At 44.0% G+C, this 20,899-nt stretch overlaps 1 protein-coding gene across 1 annotated transcript in view; it reads left to right on the top strand.

Moving 5' to 3' along the window:
- Window positions 1–20,899, top strand: part of Ttf2 (transcription termination factor 2) — a 32,984-nt gene that overhangs the window by 9,295 nt on the left and 2,790 nt on the right. The window contains exons 8-22 of the mRNA XM_051198904.1: window positions 1,160–1,287; window positions 2,555–2,636; window positions 4,168–4,287; window positions 5,411–5,561; window positions 7,497–7,602; window positions 8,924–9,105; window positions 9,742–9,895; window positions 10,153–10,244; window positions 10,936–11,018; window positions 11,580–11,713; window positions 12,583–12,753; window positions 14,880–14,938; window positions 16,439–16,589; window positions 18,174–18,256; window positions 20,180–20,254. Of these exons, the coding sequence (XP_051054861.1) occupies window positions 1,160–1,287; window positions 2,555–2,636; window positions 4,168–4,287; window positions 5,411–5,561; window positions 7,497–7,602; window positions 8,924–9,105; window positions 9,742–9,895; window positions 10,153–10,244; window positions 10,936–11,018; window positions 11,580–11,713; window positions 12,583–12,753; window positions 14,880–14,938; window positions 16,439–16,589; window positions 18,174–18,256; window positions 20,180–20,254 (1,771 nt within the window). The remainder of the gene's footprint in view (window positions 1–1,159; window positions 1,288–2,554; window positions 2,637–4,167; window positions 4,288–5,410; window positions 5,562–7,496; window positions 7,603–8,923; window positions 9,106–9,741; window positions 9,896–10,152; window positions 10,245–10,935; window positions 11,019–11,579; window positions 11,714–12,582; window positions 12,754–14,879; window positions 14,939–16,438; window positions 16,590–18,173; window positions 18,257–20,179; window positions 20,255–20,899) is intronic.

The following is a 20,899-nucleotide window of genomic DNA, read 5'->3' as shown; positions in this document are numbered from 1 at the left end:
TGGGACTAAAGGTGTGCACCTCCACACCCAGCTCCCAGACAGTCTTCACTGTGCTGTCTGATGACTTGGTTTACTGGTCAGAAGCTTGGGGTTGAGGTGGGCTGGCAGATATTAGGAAATCACAGGCAGTTCTCTCCCAATGAGAACAACTAGAGGTTAAAAGCATTGCTAGGGAGAATCTAACAGATGGGATGATATTTTCTTTTAGGCCACTTTTAAAAGGGCTTTGAGAAAACACTTGGCCACATAGCATAGCAGTCTTAGCTGCTCATTATTCCATTACATAACAGTGACCTAGTCACCTAGAGGAACATTAAATTACAGCAGGTTATTGAGGTATAAAAGAGCATGTGATAAGTCTCAGAAAGAATTCTAGTAAGACAGTTTTAAGGCATTTTAAGACTTAAAGTTTCCTGATGTCTTGAAACCAGAACTGTGGACAGCTTGGAGAGCTCCTCCTTGTGGGATGAGAGGGTAAACAGTATGGTGTGATACATAGTCAGCTGATGACTTGCACCTCAAGGATCCCCTTTCTGTCCTCACAGATGACCTCACGCATGGCTCTCACTGGCTTTCCCTCCTTTCACTCCAGAGACCTTTGCTTCCATTCTACTGCACACCTGCACACTCCCTTTTTTTTTTTTTTTTTTTTTTTTTTTTTTGTCCACTCCTTTTCAGAACTAAAAAACAAATGATCAAAAATCCCGAAGACCTGGCTGGAGATGTGACTTAGTAGTAGTGCTTGCCTGTCCTGTCCAGGGCCTTGAGTTTGATCTTCAACTCTAGGAAAGAATTATGGATTGTTTTGTTCTAATTATAGTTCATGTGGTTAAGCAAACAGAATGGGAGGAGAGAAGCTTGGGAGGTCAGTAGAGCCTTGAGGTAGGAATTCTTACTGAATACACATCCATCATTTTTCAAATAATTATATTTTTGAGGTTCTAGCAAGAATATAGTACTTGTCTTGCTGTTTGCTTGGTTTTTGTTGTTTGTTTGTTTGTTTGTTTGTTTGAGAGGCAGGGTCTTGTGGGTCCTAGTTTTATGGTGCTGGGGATCAAATCAGTGTATGCAAGGCAGGCACTATAGCAACTGTACTGTATACCCAGCCCTTAGGACACAGCATGTGTGACAGCTTTGGTTACCACTTGTCTCTTCACAGGCCATGTGAACCAGCAGCGCCTTCATCATGTGTGGAGAATCACAAGTGAAGCCATTGATGAGCTGCATCGGTCACTGGAGTCTTGTCCTGGTGATACGGCAGTGGCAGAAGACCCAGCTGGCTTGAAGGTGAGCCAGGAAGACTTAGCAGTGTAGAGTGTCCAGCACCCTACATAAAGCACTGTGAAACCCGCAAATAATTGCTTAGTGGCTTCTCCTGTAGTAGTTTTTCTTTTTTGTTGGACAGTGAGAATAGTTTGGAAAAAAAAAAGCCTCAAAAAAACACCTTTAAAAAAAAATCATAGGGTTATACATTTCTATAGCAGCAAAGGATCCATGTGTTGAGTTTATAGATACCACAGCGTATAAAACAATTGTTACTTGTGATGATCTACTAGGGGTAGAGATATATAAAGCAAATGTGACCATCAGACAGACAAAGAACACCTTGCAGTGTGTCTGTGTCATAGCCCATATAGAGAGTACAAAGGGGACTCAGATTAAGGAGAACATCATCTGGCTCAGTAAGTGCTTTTTTCATTTTTTGTTTTTTGTTTTTTGTTTTTGTTTGAGACAGGGTTTCTCTCTGTGACCTTGGCTGTCTTGGCACTCACTCTGTAGACCAGGCTGGCCTTGAACTCACAGAGATCTGCCTGCCTCTGCCTCTTGAGTGCTGAGATTAAAGGTGTATGTGCCACCACTGCCCGGCCAGTAAAGTACTTTTATGCCTTTTTTTTTTTTTTTTTTTTTTTTTTTTAATCAGCTATTTAGAGAGCAAAAAGGATAAAAACAACAGAGGACAGTGAGATGGTGATGAGGGAGGAGACATGGAGGTTGATATTAATGAGTGATGGATAGTTGACACTCTCCATGAGCTGGGAAGAGGAGATAATGCAACTGAGTAGGGAGAATCCCTTGCAGTGAATCCTAGCATTGGCAAATGAATATAGGATTGAATGGTTCAAGATGCGCTATGTAGTTGTCACTTTGGAAAGGTTCTTTGTCCCAAGTACAAAGGAAACAAGCGCAGAAGACTGGGAGGAAGTCAATATGTCAGGGGCTACCACAGCTGGTGACTAGCAGTCCATACTGGTCTGTTGGATAGAGGGGAGAGTCAAATATAAGGATCGTGAAAAAGACAGAAAGGCTAGTAAAAGTCAGGTGACCATCAGAGGATTCTAACTGAGAAGACAAACATGGGCTCTTAGTGGGTGTGGAGGCGTAGACAGGAGCGTCGTCCTAATAGAGGTGCTGACCATTAGCCATATCGAAGGACAGCTCACGACAGCAGCTAGACTGGTTGGCTCGCCTGTACAAAGGAAGAGTAGCGTGAAGCCAGGGTCCGCCATAGCCTCTCATTAGGAATTCATTCTGACATTTGACTTATTTTTGTCAGGTCCCTTTGCTACGCCACCAGAAGCAGGCATTAGCTTGGTTACTGTGGCGGGAAAGTCAGAAGCCACAAGGAGGAATTTTGGGTAAGTTTAGTATTATGATAAGAGCCATCACTTATGGGATTCTTAGGCACTATGTTAACCTTGCTGTGTTGTTTCATTTGATGTTGTCACAACACTATGAGAAAGGCTTGTCCATTTTTTTTTTTTTTTTCAGACGAGAAACTGAAATGTAGAAATGTTTAGAACTGGGTTAAAAATACATAGCCTACCAGAGGAAGTGTTGGCAGCTAATGTTACCTGCCTCTGACCAAGTGCTGGCTCCACGGTCTCTAGAAGCTGTGGAACACGAGACTGGGGGCCAGCATTCCAGGAAGACAGGCAGTAGCCACAACTACAAACTGATTATGACTTTGCTCTGTATGTTGAAGGAAGCTAAGGCCACCCAGTGTTAGCTCCGTGTGCCCTGGGATCAGAGATTTGTAGTAGAACCCACAACATCTAGTCCATCCCACAACTATAACTTATACAGATCAAAGTCAGCAGAAGACTCATTACAAAATCCTGGGAGCAGTCTTCTGGAGTCTTCTAGTAGGTCACATGGGTCACACTTACATCCTAGTAGGTTGGAGGATATTTCCAACCAGAGAAGTGTTTTGGAAACTAGGTGCCCAAGGAACTTTCTAGGAGTACATCACATAGGCACTTTCATCCTTTTAGACACCAAGATTCCATCATTCAAAAGGAAAGTTGGTTTTTGGCACAGAGGCACATTGTATACAAATGGAGTGGGCATAGCAAGTCACTCCTATCAGTTCTGTACTGTGAGAGCCTTCCTTACATGTTACCTCCAAAGGGTAGTCAAGGCCTAATGTTGGGAGCAGGGCTCTCAGAGTTGGTAGACAGGCTGCCCATAGTGACTCCTGGACTGTGGCAGAAGCAGAATATGAATCATCCCATGTGCTCATGTTTTACTTCTGCTTAATCACAATGACTATTTTGAATGGATATAGCAACTTGAATGTCACAAATGTATGAAGAGTTAATTAGGTGAACTCAGTGGCTGGTATAGGGACAGTCATAACCCAAACAGTGTCAGGCTTATGAGTTGGCTCAGCAAGGAAACACTTGTAAAAGCCTGGTGACCTGAGTTTGGTTTTTAGAGTTTACATAAAAAGTGGGAGGAGGGAACTGATTCACACACACAAGCACATTTGCATGCACACACATACAAATATATAATGAAGTGGTTCGTTATGGCCTTTGATGGATAAAAGGAGTGCACGAAGGACTGTTGTAACTGTGGCAGCATCAGTTGAGTAGGTAATAAGATATGTTAGCTACACAGTTTTGTTTTTGGAAATAACAGAATGACCAAGCAACATCATGAAACTGAAAGAGTCAATCAATCCACTGTTAGAAAAATGGCACTGTAACAGAGAAACTGGGGTAAGAGTAAGATCTAACTATTGTATACTGGATGTCTGAACTAGCTCTCCATAAAGAATAGCAGTTCATTTTTGCAAAACCAAAAAGCCCACTAGGGTAGGAAGCAGGTCAGTTTCTGCCAGCAGAGTCTTTTGAAGTCATGTTGACTCTCAGTCTTATTTTCCAGCGGATGATATGGGCTTAGGAAAAACCCTGACAATGATTGCACTTATCCTAACCAAGAAGAATCAGGAGAAAAGCAAGGAAAAGGACAAAAGCTTGTCTGTGATGTGGCTATCCAAGGATGGTAAATATAAGCACCTTTTGCCATTTCCAACCTTATTTGAGCCAGCAGAGGGAAGTATTCACGCTATGAAAGGTCATGTCTAATTAATCTGTTAGAAAACCACATTGGTTACTTTCCTGTGTTACTCTAATGCTGAATATGCCAGTTTTAAATGACTTTTATTTAAACTTCAAAACAGTTTCCTGGAGGTGAGTTAGTTCTGTGGATATTTGGAATAAACTAGTGGATCCAAACTAGCATACTTTTAAAAGGTGCATATTCATTTGTTTCTTGTTTTAAAAATATAACTTGATGCATATTTTTATATATTATCCGTTAGTACTGTAAATTGCTGTGAACACAAACACAAATCATGCTTTGCTATGTGGGTAGAAGCATGTGGCTCTGTTCTCAGGGCCTGTGGTAAACACTATTGCAGCTAGGCCCCTCACCCTGTGCTGAGCAGTACCCAGCACATGTGGACATGAGCGGTGATACTAAGTACTGTGTTACCAGATGGTTCCAAATAATATTGGCTGTTATGGAAGAGGCGTTTTCTGCTTACATATGGGCTCTATTTAACACATAGTAATATTTTGTGTGTGTGTGTGTGTGTGTGGTTTGCTTTTCCATTTTTGACACAGGGTTTCTCTATATAATAGCTCTGGCTAGGCTGGACTCCAGCTCATAGAGATCCACCTGCCTCTGCCTTCTGAGTGCTGGAATTAAAGGTGTGTGTCACCACTGCCTGGCCTTGTGATTATTTTTTAATGTGGAAGTCATTAAGTTATGCTCTTCATGGGAAGAACACCAATAATTCCCTGTAGTGAATCAACTCCGGGGCTTTAGGAAAGGGCCTGCTGCCTGCTTCCACTTCTGACCACTGTGAAATTGCATTGCTTTTTAGATGGCCACACACTACCCACTTTCCTCCCTGTCTTTAGACTTAGAATCTACACTTTTATAGGAAAAAATAATTAAGTGCTTTGATTTGAAATCACGCCCATTTCCTATGCTGTTTGCTTTGTGTAGAAATAAAACAGTAGTTAAAAATATTGATTGAAGGGGTAAAGTCAGTCAAGAGAAAGTTAATGCTCAAGGCTGTTCAATAAATGTAACTAGGTAATTGTTTTCCTTCCTCAAGACTCCTCTGTTTTTACTTCCAACGGAACACTAATTGTCTGCCCTGCTTCTCTGATCCATCACTGGAAGAACGAGGTAGAGAAACGAGTGAACAGCAACAAACTCAGAATCTATCTCTACCATGGGCCAAACAGGATTCGGCAAGCGAAGGTGTAAGTGGAAATGCTTGGATGCACCTCAACCCATCTAAGGAACCCTTTTGCATTTCCGCTTGCCCATTTCTTCTCTTTGTCAGGGCTAATCATTTTCAGTCTTGTTATCAGAAAACTTGCACTCAGTTGCATCTACTGTGGTTCAGTGGTTTTATTTGCTGTGCACTGGTCACTGCCAAAGCTGCAGTGAGGGGCTTGCAGTGCTTGCGCTGCCGCCAGGTGGCAGCCATGGGCAGCCAGGCCTGGTAAACCCTGGGGAATGGGGAAATGTCAAGGTGTCTTTTGGGCACTAAAATCTGAGTCTAGGTCTCATCTTCCATTTCTCTGACTATTCAAAGAGTTTAGACTTTACAGTTTTAGATGCAGGATTTTTAGACTTAACTAAAAATGCATGGAAGGGGAAGCTTGGGAGACAGAAATGATCACCCCAGATGATAATCTTTATTTTTGGTTTCTGGAGGTAATTTTTCTTGTGTTTTGGTCCCCCCACCCCCCCACCCCCAGTGCTAGGGATTAAATACTTGGCGCATTCTGGGTAAGCACCCTACCACCAAGCTACATCTAAACCTGCCTGGTAATTTAAAGGAACTGTTTTCTGTTTGTAAGTGGGATGTGAGAATCTGAGGCAAATATTTGTTGCTTAATTAAGGACAAGAGCATTGTTGTTCCTCCTCCCAAGTGAGCTCTCCAACCAGTTTTTGCTGGATAATTGTGTCCCACAGAATAGTGCAGGTGTTGTCCAGGCAGGGGTCAATTACCAGATTGGTGACTTTTATTCTTAAACAGGTATTTTTTTAATGTCTAAAGGTTTATTTCTTAATTTTTAAAGATTTAATAAATATGTGGACCACATGCATGCAGGTACATGTATAAACCAGAAGAGGGCGTCAGAGTCCCTGGAATTAGAGTTAGTGGTAGTTGTGAACCATATGTGTGTGTTGGATAGCAGCAAATGCTCTTAACCTCTGAGACATCTGTAGAGCCTGATCTTAGTCTGACATACCTGTTCTCATAATGCAGTACTTGTGGGATGCAGACTTTGCTGTCACCTGCGGAGCCTTAGAAACAATTAGAGCTCACTTGATTTGCACTTTGAGCACAATGGGCTTGTTACTCTGAAGACACCAGTCACTTACATTTGATGCTGAGGAGTCGTAGATGGTAGTGATACTGAGGAGTCATAGACGGATGGTACTGCCATTTGGAATTAGGTGTATCATTTTAACAAAAGAATTTAGTGCCATCTGTCAGGTACATGATATTAAATCTATTAGAATAAGATTTGTGCCTTTAGTAAGACCCTTTGAGTATAAATAATGTAGGAGAGGTGAGCTGAAAGCTTACTAAGTTAAGCATTAAAACCCCAAACTAAGTCAACAGTTTTCACAAATCTATTGTGAGAAAGTACCATTGGCATGGGGTTGACAGTACTTTGAAGTTCTCTTTTTCTTGGAGACATCAGCCTCACCCACCTCAGATCATTAAATATCAGTTTCCAACCCAGTCCTATTTTCTATTCTGACCAGATCATTGCAAACCTAACATGACTACAGAGAGAGCTTTTCCTTTTTGACTCACTAGATGGGAAAAAAGGCTGTTCTGGCAATAGTGAACACACTAGTAAAAATGATCACATTGGTAAGAGGTAGAAAAGGCTGGTCGAAAAATTTCCTTCATATGTTACACACACACACACAGAGTGAGTGTGTTTATGATCCATGACATAATTACTCAGTGTCAATTTTGCTATCTTTCCTTCCTGTGTTTTATTTTTTCAGTACTGTGAATTGAACCCAGAGCCTTGAGCATACCAGGCAAGCACCCTACCACTGAGCTGTTCTTTCTCCCAGCTCCCTAGGCCTTTTTATAAAGAAGTCAACTTTGCAGGCTCCAAGAGGAAATGTTTACTGTTTGCTTTGTATTATTTCCATGCAGACTCTCTACATATGACATCGTGATTACTACTTACAGCCTTCTGGCCAAGGAGATTCCCACAACAAAGCAAGAGGGAGAGGTTCCAGGTGCAAACCTCAATGTGGAGGTGAGGCTTAGGGATGCTGGGGAGGAGAGGCTTAGGGATGCCAGGGAGGTGAGGCTCAGGGTTGCCAAGGAGATAAAGGTAGAGCGCACATAGTCTTGTGGGACAGATAGCAAAGGTATTTTCCTACAAGAAGAATGTTACAAATATTCTGCCTGTGGACATGAGTTTTTACCACTGAATAAGCAACCCAGTAATAAAGTAGTACTTGGCACAGAGTTTGACTGTTTTTAGAACTAAAGAAACATTCACTGTAGTTGTAATAATAATCACACATGGATTCAGAAGAGTCATTTGCTGTTTTCATCTTTGACTGTGTGTGGTATACTCTCGTGTGCTCTTATGTTTAGTGTGTGTTACCCTGTTGTTGCCTGCATTCCCTCTGCCTCCAGAAAGGGCCTGGAGGCAGATAATAGGGCTACAGATGGGTCAAAGAAGGATAACCTTGAGAAATTCTTAGTTTGTAGCCAGATTTAGGGACTCTTAGCTGATGTACAGGCTTTATTGCCATTGACAAACCTCAGTGCTTTTCCTTGGCTCTTGAGATAAAACCCAAATTTCATGACATAATGTCTCAGATACCTTACAGTCTTGCCCTCTCTCTATCCCTCATCCTCCTCTTTCCCTGTGTCACTGCATACTGTCACACCTGCCACCCTCTGGTTATCTCTGGATACTGTGCTTAAGCTACTACCCTTTTCTCGGGTGCATTTTCCTGAGCGGTTTCAGGAGGCTTTTCTGTATTGCTCCCTTGTCAGCTTTTGGATGCGTGTCTCTGCTGGTACCTGGTACTTGGTTGTGGCTGTGCAGCTAGAGTGGGAGCTCTGCTGAGTGGGGGAGGGAGGAAGTAAGTCTTGGTGCAGTAGACTTCCTCTGTCCTGTATTGAAGCTTTCTTTCTTGCTGGAGTTTGAGCTCCTTGAGGGTGCGAGCTGGTGTTTATGTTTTTGACTTAGCATCTTATAACTAAAAGTAGACTTGTAGTAAATATTTTACTAAGTGAAAAAATTTTCAGCCTTTCAGCCTAGTGTATTCTTGGCCAAACATTGTTAATGCAGCTGCTGAATGTGAATTGAAAGAATAAATGGAAACTCAAATTACAAAGCATTTTACCCTTAGGATTTTAAGTTCAGAGACAGACTCTTAAGTGACCATTTAGTGGAACTGTTGGAAGAGTTCTTCTGCCCTTGGTTTCTGAACTTAGTTCAGTGGAAAGGTCTAAGCAAATTAGAGGGCCAGGGTGGCTCCTCAGCACTGTGGTCACGTGCCCTCCTTGAGGAACATGAATGTCCTTACTGGTGTTGGCTATCACTTTGTTTCTTCCAGGGCATCTCAGCACCTTTGCTTCAAGTAGTCTGGGCTCGAATCATATTGGATGAAGCTCATAATGTGAAGAATCCTCGAGTCCAGACATCCATTGCTGTGTGTAAGCTACAAGCTCAGGCCCGGTGGGCTGTCACTGGAACTCCCATTCAGAACAACCTGTTGGATATGTATTCATTAATGAAGTGAGTGACCTCTTTGGGCTCATTAAAGTGAACCTCCCGTCCCTAGCTTGTAACCCTTTATTATTTCACGTGCAGGGATAAAGCTCTATGGGTCCGGATTATTTTGTGTAGCAGGTGGCAAGCTGCTACACAAAATAATCCGGCAAAGGATGGATATTCATGAGGAAGTATTGTCAGTTCACAGGCTGATATTTGTGAATTAAAGGAGGCTAAGGTTACCATTCTTCAGTCCAGTGGCTGTTTTAGGCTACTTTGCTTTAAAATCCTTGGACTAAGGACAGGATAGCAATTGTTTGAGCAAGCAGAAGAAAATGCTGGCTTCAGCATGCTTATTTTTTTTTCAAATGTGCCCATAACAGGCTTTGGCATTTCTTTGCTAGCAGTGATGCTTTAGTCATAAATTCTAGCGGTGTGTCCTGTTGTGACTGTACATTGTTCATGTCAAATGCACATTTTTACAGTATGGCTTTCCTGACTGGCTTGGGTTCTTTGGGCCTGTGAGGCAAACATTGCTAAGAAATCAGTTTTTGGATGGGATGCAGTGACAGGTAACTGTTCTGGTTTATTTTCATTGTGTTTCATTTAAACACTAATCCATCCTCTCCCTGCTCTGTGCCCTTTCTGGCCCTAAAAAAGGTTTCTCCGCTGCTCCCCATTTGATGAGTTCAGTCTTTGGAAGAGTCAGGTGGACAATGGTTCAGTGAAAGGAGGAGAACGGTTAAGCATTTTAACCAGGAGCCTTTTGCTGAGGAGAACAAAGGACCAACTGGATTCCACTGGTAAACCTTTGGTAACCAGATTTCTGCCTATCCTCGGTGAGGCCAGGGAAGGGGGGTGGCCAGGACCTCATAGACAAGCCCTGTGTCAGGAGCCTCTTCTGGGGAGATTCTCCCTCGAGCAATCCGTGTGTTAGTGTAGGCCTTGCCAGGGAAGGGAAGGGCTGCTGTCCAGACCCGTGCCAGAGGGCCAGTGTGCCAGTGTGCTGGGGCTTGCTCTGAAGAGCTGGTTGGTTTACAGAGCTTCCCTCCAACTTCCTCTTTCTTACAGGTGCCACTGCCCCAGCGTAGATTGCAGCTGCACCATTTAAAGCTCTCTGAAGACGAACAGGCTGTTTATGACGTCTTTCTTGCCAGGTCAAGGTGTGTGCCATGAAGGAGACCTTCTCCTGTGCTTTGGTTTTTCCTTCTTGACTTGGGGAGGAGTCTGGACTTGGGTTTCCTCCAGTTTCACGGATGATTCTAACATGCTACATCTTTGTATTCCGGAACACCTCCAAACTCTGTATTTCTTTTTTATTGCCCTTTCCTCTCCCTCCTTTCTCCTTGATTTATCTCTGTCTTATACCCATTGAAGGCAGAAGTTTGACCCCACTTTTAATAGACTTGCTTACCTAGAAATCAGAGGGTATAGAATCCATCTACTTTTGGGGGGACTGTATTGGATAATGACTCTTTGACCTTCAGTCTACCAACCAGCATCTCAGCTTTGTAATCTCATATTTGTTCTTTGTTCTTTGCACTTTCTGTAGAATTCTTGTTATTCCATTTATTCCCTTCCACGTGACAATTTTTGTTTTCAAAAAGAATGCGCTTTTTGTCTTTTTATACTTGATACTTACTATGAATTTTTGAAAGTTTGACTTTTGCAGGTAATAATAACAACAACTGATTATTTCTTTGTGTATGGCTCATGTTTACTGTGAGCTGGGTATCATTTAGTCAGTGTGTTCCATAGCTTGCCCTGGCCCTACTCCAAGTTAAGCAACACACACTGTAAGAAGTCTGACCTTAGTGGCTGTAATAATGTGAATTTCCTCTTATTCTGAGATAGGTCAGCTCTCCAGTCCTATCTAAAGAGACATGAAGGTAGAGGCAGCCACCCTGGAAGAAGCCCTGATAATCCATTCACTAGAGGTAAGTTAGGGACACTCAGACACATAGCCACTGAAAATGGGACTTCTAGTGGTTAAAATAGCAGAAACAGCTATGGGCCCCAGGTACCAGACACTATATTTTATTGAAGCTTGTTAAGCCAGAGGAAAATACACTGATCTCAAAACATAAGGACTTCTTTCTGTTTTCTAAATCTGCGTTATTTAAAATACTTAAAATAGGCAAGGCAGGCCAACAGAAAAACCCAGGCCTTCATCTGACTTCATAAACATATGTTGTAGGGCTGTCAAGGTTCAGCTGGGGAAGGTGCCTGACACCAAGCACGAGGACCCAAGTTCAATCCCTGGGCCCCATATAGTGGAAGGAGGGTGGGACTGACTTCCAAGGGTGGTCTAATCCCCACATGCATACCTTGACACACACAGCACTCAAGAAACTTTTTCTTTAAATACTGTACAGCTCAGTGTTTTGAGAGTCAGAGCAAAGAGAGGTTAACTAGCCTCACTCTATTCCCAGTTGTGCCCCTCATGCCCCTGTTTTAAACCCTGCACTGTTTCCTGGGGCTTGTCTTCTCTCTGTAAGTGGCACAGGAATTTGGGTCCAGTGTGCCCCAGTGCTCCGCGGCAGCAGACTCACAGAGACCCAGCACCGTCCATGTCCTGTCCCAGCTTCTGCGACTCCGCCAGTGCTGCTGCCACCTGTCTCTGCTGAAGTCGGTGAGGGGACGCACTGCTCCAGTGGCTTTCGGGCTATGGGTCACACGATCTTTTCATGGGGGTGCCTAGGTCCTCAGAAATATAGACACTCACATTACGATGCCTAACCGTAGCAAAAGTACAGCTATGAAGTAGCAACAAAAATAATGTTATGGTTGGGGGTCACCACAGCATGAGGAACTGTATTAAAGGGCTGCAGCATGAGGACAGTTGAAAACCACTGCTCTAGACTGCTGTCACCTCTGTGTTCCTCTGTAGCTGGCACCCAGGCTCCCAAGTGAAGGAAAAGGCTGGTCTGCAGGGCTGTAGTGGGTGGAGAAGAGACTGACCTCTTACACTTTATATTAATGTTTGTGAATTCTCACGGTTTCCATGGCAACAGATTCACTGTTAAAAAAACACACACACACACACACACTTGTCTTATTTTTTTTTAGATACACGCTGTTTTAGACCAGGAAGTGACGTGTTAGGGAATTCATTTCTGAATGCTTTGGTATCTCAGAATGTCATAGAGCTTATGTAGTTACTGTTGTTCAGTGATGAGGCTTGTGAAAACTCAAATACAAACTGGAAAATAGCTTAACTCTAGACAGAGGTGTATCTAGAATTCTCTTTTGCGTAGTGCTGTCCTTTGTCAGCTGAATGAACTATGAACATAGAATGTCATGTAATCAGTCTGGCACATCTTTAACTTGCATCTTGTGGTTTATCTGATGAAAAACTTGAAGGCCATGCATTAGACAGGGCCTTTTCCATAGAACTAGAGAGAAAGGATAGTTTGCCCTCAAGTGCTGGAAAGCAGCTGCAAAAAACACTTACCATCTCTACTGTCCCCTATTCCCATCCTGTTTCTCTGTTCTTCCAAGGCCCTAGACCCGACAGAGCTGGAGAGTGAAGGCCTCATCCTGTCCTTAGAAGAACAGCTCAGTGCTCTGACCTTGTCCAAACTCGACATCGCAGAGCCATCGCCCACTGTTTGTCTTAACGGCACATGCTTCAAGGTGGAGCTTTTTGACAACACACGAAGGAGCACCAAGGTACTTTTATCACCTCTGTGCTTTACAGAAAGATGGATTACCTTTCTTCCTGTGTTGGAGTACCTCACTTGTGCACACGGGAAGAGCCGCGTGAGAGCAGAGTTATAACTGTCAGAGTCTAGAGGCCCCTCTAGTCTTAAAGCCTCACCGTGTCAGAGAACTCTAAAGCTTCATTCATGGTGGGCTTTCAGAAAATGATTGGGACAGCTCTGGCATCAAGGTAGGTTCTCTGCCTCAGATTACTAGAGAAGGGCTGCCAGTTTTATGCTAGGAGTGGGGACTGAGCAAATGAGCAATTTGTTTAGGGAAAGTTTGGAAGGAGAACTGCAGACATGACCCTGGAGACTGTGTAGTGTGCCAGTGACAATTGCTTTGACCTGTTGGGTGCCTTCCATCTATAAGTCCTGTTTGCTACGGAGCTCTGTCTTCATTAGTCAGCCAGCTCTAGTTCATACAAGATTTTTAAGGCTGAAGGGCTTTATTACAGAAGATAACGCTATGCTGTAACTAGAGTCCTGCCTTTCTGTTGGCTTACACTGTGCTTCATTAGCCTGCATACCCTCACAGTAGGGCTTGCTTTTCTCCCTGTTCAAACCTTAAGTTGCCTTTCCTAGCCTCAGCCACTCTTACCAAAGCTTTCTTAAAGATGTGAACTAGAAAGGAAGTCACTGCCGGGGGAACATATCATGCCCAAAGAGAATGAATGCTGCCTCCTAACTGAAATCTAAAAGGTTTTGTTTTGTTTGCATGCTTTGGTCTGTGTGTGGAAATCAGAGGGTAGCCTGTGGGAGCTGGCACTCTTCTTTCACAGGTGAGGTTCAGGGATTGAACTCCAGCATCCTTACCTGCTGAGGCATCTTGCTGTCAGCTAAAATTTTAGAACATGAACCTAGGTATTTACTATAAATAACTGAAAAACACTAAGAGCTCTGTATGTGACCAGCTTGTTTACTCTATCTAGCATCATTAGAGTTAGCTGTTATACCCTTGCCTGGTACTCAGCTTCTTAGCATGAGCCCATTAGGAGATGCAGATCATGATAGGCTACGTTTAAGAGGGAGTGGCTTAACGCCTGCCGAGCTCTTTTGCTTTCTTCTGTGAATATTGGGCTAGAGCTTTCCCTCTTCCAGCAGTGTGGAGGCTGGGAGTACAGGAATGAGTATGTGGCGTCCAGCTCCTCAAATCATCTCAAGTCCTGATAGCAGAGGATGATTACTAAGCAATGATTGTGACATATGCTCAGGACAGTGACAGTAGAGACAAAAATGGAACATATGTGGTAGGCACCTAACCCATGCTTAAGTTGGGGAGGCTTTCAAAAAGTGACACCCACAATACCCCAACACTATGGCCAGAAAGACCTGAACAATGGCAGTACCAAATAGGCATACTAATGTGGAAGAGAGAAATCTCACAGGGCCCTGCCCCTCGCAAAGAACTATAAGTAGCCAAAGACCTCTGCTGAGAGATGGAGCAGTCTCTCCCAGGGATGGGGCCCCTAATTGCTTATCAGGTTCAAAGTGGTCAGCCCTAAAATCATATGTACACAAGCCATACCAAATGGGCTGTGTAGGTTATATTTATATATTTATAGGTGTGTGTGTGTGTGTGTGTGTGTGTGTGTGTGTGTGTAACAATAATAATTAAAAAGGCCCATCAGTTTGAGAGGGAGTACTGGGAGTGCATGGGAGAAGTTGAAGGGAAAATTGTAAAGGGGAAATTATGTAATTGTATTTTAATTAAAAATTAGAAAAAAGGAAATTTTTAAAGCCAAAAAAGGATGTTAAGCTGACATGATATTCTAAATAGAGGGAAGGTATGGCCTTTTGGGTAAAGAATGTCAGTATGACTGACATGTCCTTTGAGGAGGGCTTAGTGAGGTATAAGCAGAGGTCAGAGCAGCATGGACCCAGAGATCAGAAGGGTCTTAGGCTTTAGCGTCAGTGGGAAGTCATGGAGAGGAGGAGGGCAGCCTGCTTACATTTAAGAAATAGCCTGTGGCTGTAGGAGAGTGAGTGGTCAGCCAGGCCAGAAGCATGGAGGCTGTCCAGAACATTGCTTCTATAATTCAGAAAGAAGAGACAAAAGTGAGTGGCTTAAACTGCAATTTATGTGACCTTTCCCAGGTGTCTTCTCTGCTGGCAGAACTGGAGGCAATCCGAAAAGGCCCAGGGTCCCAAAAGAGGTGAGCATCATTTCACTACTTCTGCAAGGAAAGTTGATGTTAGTGATTGTTGTTCTTTTGCTGCAGCTAATGCCTAAGAAACACAAACACGAGACTCAGCGCCCATGTGAAGTTTATTGAGAGAAGGGAGAGAAAGAGGGGGTAGCTGGTGGCCAACGGAAAGCAGGAGAGAGAGAGAGAGAGAGAGAGAGAGAGAGCGTGAGAGCGCAAGAGGGGGAGGCACACTTGGCACGATTGCTTTAAAAGGGGGGCTGGCACATGCATATCTGAGTCCTCTGGCAGCCAGGTAAAGCTTGAGCACATAGTGATGACATGGCCATGAGTGTCCCGCCCATCGTCGGGGCGGGGGTCACCTGGCTGCTAGTTCCTAACAGTGATACTCTCAAGTCTTAATTTGAGTCGTGCCCTGCAGAATGCACTGAGATAGTGGTATACATTCCTGTAATTTCTAATTGAAATAATGTGATGTGCATTGACTGGGGCCCCTGCCTTACCACACCCTTGCAGATCTGGGTAAGGTAGGTGTTTGAAACAGTAAAAGAACAGGGGAGTGGGAGGGGAGCTGGGGGCCACAGCTCCATAGTCAAACAGGGAGCAGAGTGGCCAGCTACTACTTAAACCAAGGCATACAGTTAGTTGGGTTCGTTTTGTCATTTGCTGTACCTTCACCTGTATAGTCTCTCTCTCTCTCTCTCTCTCTCTCTCTCCCTCTCTCTCTCCCTCTCTCTCTCTCACACACACACACACACACACACACATCTGTATTATATAACTGCAGTTGCATATGTGAAACAGTTCCTTATAAAAATTTAAAGTTCTGGTTAAGGCATGCTTGGGGTGAGCAACCTGGCAGCTGCTCTGTTGGCCACAGGGCAAGTAGCCAGTGTCCCTTTTCTGCAGGATGACGGGTTTTTGGATGAACACTAGGACCCCAGACAAAAGACAGCTGGAGTTATTACTTTAGCCCAGCCAGTTCTTTTTTCTTACTCTTAACACCAACTGAAGAGTGGGGCTTAGAAATATATGGGAGGGCTGTAAACGTCCCATGACACCTTAAATGTTTGCCTGTGTTAGTTAGCTTCATGCCACTACCGTGTAAGATCTCACAGGAGACACTTATGTGTAGCTCATGGCTCTGGAGGCTTCAGTTACGATTGGAGGCTCCCATTGGCATAGGCTGTTGGTGAGGGAGCAAATGGCGTTAGCAAGGGTACATGACACTACAAGTAGTCACGTGTTGAGCCAGGAAGCAGGGAGGACCTGCCTCCCCCAGGCTCTACCTCATCACCATTCACGGCACCCCAACACTGTCACCCCAGAACCAAGCCTTTACACACAGGTCTTTGTTAGACACTGTCCCAAGCACAGCGTGACCTTGCCCTTTAGGTAACAGGGATTCTCCTTGTGTGCATCTTGTAACTAATCTTGAGACTCGTGTCATTACAGCCAGAGGAGACTGTAGTCTCTGGTGGCTTTTGGTTTTTGTTCTCTCCTCTCTAGTGTCATTGTCTCTCAGTGGACCAGCATGCTGCAGGTGGTAGCACTTCACCTCAAGAAGCATGGACTGACTTATGCCACCATCGATGGCTCTGTCAATCCCAAACAGAGAATGGATTTGGTGGAGGCATTCAACCACTCCCAGGGACCTCAGGTATGAACTAGGCGCAGCAGGCCTGTTTCATTGAGGAGCAAATTGTTTTTAGTTATAAAGTAGCATAATGTAGCAACTCAACTTAAGAAATATTCCGTCTTTTTTTGTTTGTTTTGTTTTTTATATATAGTATTTTTCCTTAATTTACATATAGATCCCAGTTCCCTCTCCCTCCCATTTCCCCAACCCCCCCCTTCCATCCCATTTCCCCCACTCCCCCCACTCCACAGTGAGGGTGATGCCTTCCAGGAGGGATCATCAACATCTCTCAAGTCATTTGGAGTAGGGTCTAGGTCCTTCCTCCTGTGTCTAGGCTAAGGGAGTATCCCTCCATGGAGAATGTGCTCCTAAAGTCCTTTCATGCACCAGGGATACATCCTGGTTCCACTGTCAGAGGTCCCTTAGACTACCCAGTCCTTCTAACTGAGACCCACATTCAGGGGGTCTGAGTTGGTCCAATGCTGGTTTCCCAGCTATCAGTCTGGGGGTCCATTAGCTCCCCCTTGTTCAGGTCAGCTGTCTCTGTGGGTTTCTGTAGCCTGATCTTGTCCCCTTTTCTTATCACTCCTCCCTTTCTGCAACTAGATTCCAGTTCGCTCGGTGTTTAGCTGTGGGTGTCTGCTTCTGTTTCCATCAGCTACCAACTGAGGGCTTCCCTGATAATGAGATTGATAACTAATTTTTATATGCCATCATAGAAATATTCAGTCTTGATCCTTCCAAATGTTTATAATTTATTAGACATCTATTGGGGGTCCTTACTAAAAGTACACAAGTAACTTACAAGGACTAAGCTGAAGGGTCAGCAGAGCTGCTTGGTTTCCAGGGATCTCTATAGAGGAGCTAGCCTGGAGGGTCTGTGAGCTTTTGACATGAGATGCAGGGGAACAGGGTCATGTGATGGGCAAGAACTCAGTAACCACTAGTTGAATGGAAGGAAGGAAGGGTGATTGAGCTGTGGGGGGCATGGTCTTAAGACTCGTCATAATTTGGATAATACAAAGTCGACCACCACAGATCTGAATTACAGGGTCTGTATGTTTTGGCAGACTGCTTTTTGAGGTTAACCCTCTATGGGATGTGAGGATTGTTTTCAAAGATGAGGTATAAGAAATGGCATCTTAATGTCTTAGAACATTATGCTGAGGGAATGTGAAAGGAACGTGTTTCTTGTGTTTTGACCTTGAGTGAGAGATGGAATGATACTGGTCAGCTCTTTCTCTACTTACAAACACCTGATGTAAGATGAAGAGGCTCCTTTTAGCTTCTGTGTTTGGAGGTTCCGGTAGTGTGTGGTCAGTGAGCCCTGATGTTTTTGGGCTTCTGATAAGGGAACATCTCATGGCAAGGAAGTAAAGAAGTCAGAGAAAGAGTCAAGGGCCAGGGTCTCATACCTTCAAAGGAAGCTCTCAATGATCTGAAGATCAATAATACAGACTCCATATAAGTTCTACCATCTCTGATCTAGTATCATGATGGAGACCAAGCCTTTGCCACCTGGCTTTCGGGGCACTGAAGACCCAAACTATGGCAGATGATCATGAGACCAAGTGTGCAGAAGTAATAGAATGTTTCTTTCTGCAGGTTATGCTAATCTCTCTCTTGGCTGGCGGTGTTGGACTCAATCTGACTGGAGGGAACCACCTTTTCCTTCTGGACATGCACTGGTAACCAGGGTTTCCCTTGAGTTGTTGCTGCATATCAGGGAGAGCAAGGTGTAGAGGGCAGCAAGGTCTGGCCTTAGGTTGTGTGACCTTTAAGGGAGTCGTGGAGACAATCTGTGCAGCCCATTTGAGTGGCCTGCAAGCTGGCTGACATTCTAGCACTGCTAAGTGAGCATTTCATAACTACATGAAGTAGTTTGTGATTTTATTGTTCACTAACTTCTCTAAAAAAAAAAAAAAAAGTAGTATCTTATTCCCCATAAAAATGAGGAACACAGGAAAAGAAGCTGGGCATGATGGCACACGCCCTTAATCCCAGTACTTAGGAGGCAGAGACAGGTGGATCTCTGTGAGTTCGAGACCAGCCTGGTCTACAGAGTAAGTTCTAGGACAGCCAGGGTGACACAGAAACCTGTCTTGAAAAAAACCAAACAAAAGAAGAGCACAGGTTTTTCTCATGACTAAGAGCTATACTGCTAGTTTGATGCCTCTAGAATGCTATTTTCCAGACATAGTTGTTGAGAAGGAGTCAAGGAAGTCTCAACCTTAGTTACTCCAGAAGGAGGAAGAGGGATTTTGTAACCAATGGAAATGCTTGTTGTATCCAGCTACCAGCTTCACTGTGTGGCTCCAGTGCCTTGGTGTGTGTCCTTCCTGGCACAAGACAGGTGAGAAGGTCACATGTTTACTAGGTGACCTCTCACAGTGCCAGTTTATGATTTTCTACTTAGGTAAACCGGGATTGCTATTTCGGGCTTCGTTTTGTTTGTTTTCTGGTGCTGGGGACTGAGTCCGGGGCCTTGCACATGCTGATCCTAGCTTACTCTTTACTTTGAGATAGGGTTCACTAGTTGTGAAATCTGGCCTAGAACTTGGACTGTAGTCCAGGCAGGCCTGGTATTTATGATCTTCCTGCTTCAGTGTTGTAAGTGGCTGGGATTTCAGGCCTGCACCATCATACTGTTTTCCAGGCACTGTCTGTGGGATGTCTAATTTTCCACACAGCCTCAACTGGCACAAAGAGGCCAACTTGCTATATCTGTGGAAAATATGTTTAGGTTTACATAGGATTCTCATATACACAGAAGAAAGAAGAACATACTAGGAATTCCACCAGTTTTGAGATAGAGAAATATTATCCAGATTCTAAAGAGGAAAGATGAAGTCCATTTAGAGTTGATAATGAGAATCTATGGTGAAGGGAACAAATTGCACCTCTTTAGTGGACTTCACTAAAGTTGAAGGAAGTATTTGAGATTATTGACCAGCTGTTACATTTCCAAGTAGGTTCTGAAGCCTGTATCCATGGTGAGCAGCTAATGAAGACTGGATAGGAACCCTGCCTTCGCTTCTGTGTCTCACAGGGCCTGACTGATGGTAGTGCTAAGAGCCATTAGGAAGGAGCCTGTTCCCAGTTTCTCAGTAGAGGGTAAAAAGACATGGTCTTTTAGCTCAGTTCCTTCTAGAACAGCCTTGACAGGCTTCTGTAAGCGATTTACCTTTTATAGGGCACATATTTCTCTGTTGCATATTCTTTGTTTGTTTTTCGAGATAAGTTTCTTTTGTTAGCCTTGGCTGTCTTGAGACTGGTCCCGAATTCACAGAAATCTGCCTCAGGCAGGATTTCTTTGTAGCCTTGGCTGTTCTGGAACTTAGTCTGTAGACTATACTGGCCTTGAACACACAGAGATTCCCCTGACTCTGCCTCCTGAGTGCTGGGATTAAAGGTGTGCACCACCATCCAGCTTTGTTGCATATTCTTTCTTTCTTTCTTTATTTTTTTTTTTTTTTGTTTCCTTAAACCCCTTTGAAAATTTAATGACTATTTTTACCTAAAGAAGCATACAAAAATGGACTTGGCATTAGGTGGTGGTTTGTCAGCACTGTGTAGGATCTTGGAATTTCTGAGTTACATCTCTCTAACAGGAACCCCTCACTTGAAGACCAAGCTTGTGATCGGATTTACAGAGTAGGACAGGAGAAGGATGTCGTCGTACACAGGTAAACAGAGGCACCAGGCCCTTCTCAGCATCTTCCTGTGTGAAATCCTTCTCTGGGGAGTATTTTCATAGACAGGATGTGTTTGGTGACCATTGCACTAATGATGTTCTACAGGCATACCTCAGGGACCCTGGTCAGGAAGGGAAGAAACAATCTGAGGTAATATTTTGGTCACCACCAAAAAGCAAGCATAGCTCACCAAGGAGGCAGCAGTGAAGGGCTCCTCCCCCTTGCTTTTTAACTTGGTATGACATAGTCTCAGTCATATAGAAAAGTTGCAAGGAAATTACCAGAAAGTTCCTATGTCCGTGTGTGTGTGTGTGTGTGTGTGTGTGTGTGTGTGTGTGTGTGTGTGTCTATGTGTGTCTGTGTGTGTGTGTGTGTGTGTGTGTGTTCACAGCAGAAGGCGCTCCCACATCCCGAGTAGCATTTGGATGTTGTGACTGTGTGTCCTTTAATCTAGGTCAGTGCTCTTTTCCTATTGTGATGTTGCCTTTGAAGAGCACAGCCTGTTGCTTTGCAGAGTGCCCCTCTTTGGGGCCTGCATGGCTTTGAGAACATCAGAACGTGCCTCAGTGCTACGGTCCACTCTTCCCATGGCCCTTGGTTTTGCTTCCTTTGCATGGCAGCCTAGTGAAGAGTTAG

The sequence above is a fragment of the Phodopus roborovskii genome, unplaced genomic scaffold (genome assembly GCF_943737965.1).
Source record: "Phodopus roborovskii unplaced genomic scaffold, PHOROB, whole genome shotgun sequence".
Classification (NCBI taxonomy): domain Eukaryota; kingdom Metazoa; phylum Chordata; class Mammalia; order Rodentia; family Cricetidae; genus Phodopus; species Phodopus roborovskii.
Note: the sequence above shows the minus strand (reverse complement) of the source record. Positions and strands in the feature narration are given on the sequence as shown.